Genomic DNA, 2,844 nt, shown 5'->3' on the forward strand with positions numbered 1-2,844 from the left:
TTGGGGTTGGTTTAGTGGAAATAAATCAAAATCCAGGGTTCCTTCCTTTATTTTCTTCTTTCTCTCTTTCTCTCTTTCTCTCACAATTTCTTTATCTTTCTCTATTTCTTTATCTTTCTTTATTTCCCTCTTTCTTTCCCTCTTTCTCTATTTCTCTATTTTGTTCTTTATATCTCTATATCTTTTTTCTTGCTCTCTTTCTTCCTCTTGTTTTTTCTCTCCACTCATCTCTCTCCCTTTCCCCCTTTCAGTCTCCTTCTTTCTCTTTCTTTCCTTTTCATCTTTCTCTTGTTTTCTTCCTCTTTCCCCTCTCTCTTTTGCTTTAGTCCCCCCACCCCTCTTTAATTAGGTTAGTTAGGGTTTTCATACGCTGTTTAGTTTTTGCACGATTAAGCTGCTCTGCAGAAGAAAAGCAAACTGGTGAGCAGGGGTGTGAAAATGACCCAGCTGTCCTCACGCTTGGGCTATTTCATTCTCACTTGGTGAGCTTGTTAGGCTTGGGTCGAAAGTGTTTTGCACATGCACGCAGGGCCGCACCATGGTGAGTGTTAAAAATAAGAAAAAAAAGGGAAAAAAAATTAAATCCCGTGGTGTAACTGAGTATCAGACCTGGTGTGTTTTCCTGCAGGAAGGTAATGATCAACAAAGTGAATTTTGTTCCTGGGTCACAGCTTTTAGAAAGGAGGTGAAATACCTGTGGCCAGTGCGGCCCAGGTCTGCAGAGGGCTGAGTGTTTTGGTGCCATCTATTTATAAAGAATTGGGGAGATCCAGTATTTATAGGTGGAGTTTACCTGTATGGTTAGAAAACAGGGAAAAAAGGAAAAAAATGAAAAGGAGGGGAAAAAGCAGACGCTGATTTGTGAAGCCGGACAGTGACCTCTGTAGTGGTGAAATCTAAAAAGCCTGAGGTTTGCAGTGAAAATCAGCCCAAAATCAAGGAGAACAAAGTGGGATGAGCGAGTGGAGATGGAGCCGAGCCGGGCTCAGGGGGCTGCTCCCAGCCCTCGGCTACTTGTTGAGTGCGAGTCTGCATTAGGCTCCGCTCAGTAACTGCATTGTTCTGCTATTAGTCCCTTTAAAACAATTATTTCTAAGGATCAGCAGCCTTTGTCCTTTCTTTCTTTTCTTTTCATTTCTTTTTTTTCCCCAATATATCAGCAGAAAGTGGAAATGCGGTCTCTCTGATCTAGCCTGAATATTATTTACTATGCTACTTCCTGGAGAAGATAATGAATCTTGACCCTTTCTATTCGTATAACCCACCTTCCCTTCCTTTCGAGCAGTTACTTTCAGTATTGTTCACAAATGCCTGGTACGAGAAAAACTAGCTTGGAGATTTTTTTTAGACACACACAAGCTCCCATGCAAACATATATGTCCACACTGCGCCAGCTCTTTAACTACCTCTGGATCTAAAGATCTGTGTTTGCATCTCTCGTTCTGTATATTTAGCAGTCTCTAGACAAATATCACGATACCTTCAGAAGTTAAGGCTCTCTAGATGTCAATGCATTTCCAGGGCTTTATTACCAGTACAAACTTACTCTCCTCCAGTTGAATAACAGTGTTTTTAATCTCATAGCAATGTGCAAGTTGCTGTGCATTTGGGTAGGTTTGATTATTTGGATATATATTTATTTTAGCAAAGGCAGCGATTAATTTAAAATATAAGGTACCATCCCTTTAGAGCATTTATAACCAAAGGAAACAAGGTTTGACTGCATAAGCGGGCTTTTCAGCAAGTTTCAGGTCTGTCTTTTGAAATACAAATGAAAGGTCTCTTGTCATAAGAAGGGGATGGAGAGTATCTTTTGAGACGGTTGGTACCCTCTGCGTGTGCCATATCGCCACGAAAAAGCCATCTAACAGTTATGTGCAGCCTCGTGGAAGAAAAAAACACAAACTAGGCGGTTTGCAAAGTTTAGCTGCTCTGTTAGAAAGGTTATTTTCACGTCCGTGGGCATCTTCTGGTCTTCTTCGTTTGGCCAGAATATTCCCAGGGTTTGTAGCCCACGGCTGCGTTTGGGAAATTATTTTCCAGCTAAGAAAAGAAGAAATAATTTCTGCAGTCGGGGCTTGGCAATTTCAGGCAGGATCTTCACTTCAAAGTCCACGTGGGATTGTCTGGAAAAAGGGAGAGAGTGAAGCAGGTCTCACCAAATTCCATGTGCCAGGACTGGCATCCCTTTTTGGGGGGGTCTCGACCTGCAGACCCGCTCCTGAGCAGGGTCGGGGCTGCCAGCTCTGGTTATTCTAGCTTTTTAAATTTTAATTTTTAAAGGAGAGTGGGGGTTTACATCGTTGCAATCACATCAGATGTAATTTTGCTTGCTCCCCCCATGCATGATGAACCCTTTGGGAAGGAGGGAAGGAGGGGTACGGCCCGGTACCCCCACGGGGGGCTTTGCAAGGGTGGTAAAGGGTGTTTAACGGGCTTTTCGCTGTGTTTTCTCCGAGCAGGGAGCCAGGTGTGCCGCCCCCCGCTGCTGCACGGCTCAAAAAGGGCAGGGAACAAGGATCTGCTCAGCCACCACAGCGCTTCCCCTTGGAACCTCAGCCCTTTTTCCAAGACATCCATTCATCACAGCTCACCTGGACCCCTTTCCGTCTATCCACCCGCTTCTTCTTCTACTTTATCCGCCGGCCACTCCAGCCCGCACCTTTTCACCTTCCCACCGACCCCTCCTAAAGATGTATCCCCGGATCCGTCCATCTCTACTCCCGGCTCCACCGGTTCCACCCGGCAGGATGAGAAGGAATGCATCAAATACCAGGTGTCCCTGGCCGATACCATGAAGCTGGAGTCCTCTCACTCCCGGAGCAGCATGGCTTCTTTAGGAGG

The 2,844-nt window shown here is 45.0% G+C and overlaps 1 protein-coding gene across 1 annotated transcript in view; it reads left to right on the forward strand.

Annotated features, from left to right (window-relative positions):
* Nucleotides 1–2,462: 2,462 nt before the first annotated feature.
* LOC104463692 (GATA-binding factor 3-like) overlaps nt 2,463–2,844 on the forward strand; it is a gene marked incomplete at both ends in the record, with an annotated part of 521 nt that continues 139 nt past the window's right edge. The window contains 1 exon segment of the mRNA XM_010076123.1: nt 2,463–2,843. Within this exon segment, the coding sequence (XP_010074425.1) occupies nt 2,463–2,843 (381 nt within the window).

The sequence above is a fragment of the Pterocles gutturalis genome, unplaced genomic scaffold (assembly GCF_000699245.1).
Source record: "Pterocles gutturalis isolate BGI_N339 unplaced genomic scaffold, ASM69924v1 scaffold44451, whole genome shotgun sequence".
NCBI classification, from domain to species: Eukaryota; Metazoa; Chordata; class Aves; order Pterocliformes; family Pteroclidae; genus Pterocles; species Pterocles gutturalis.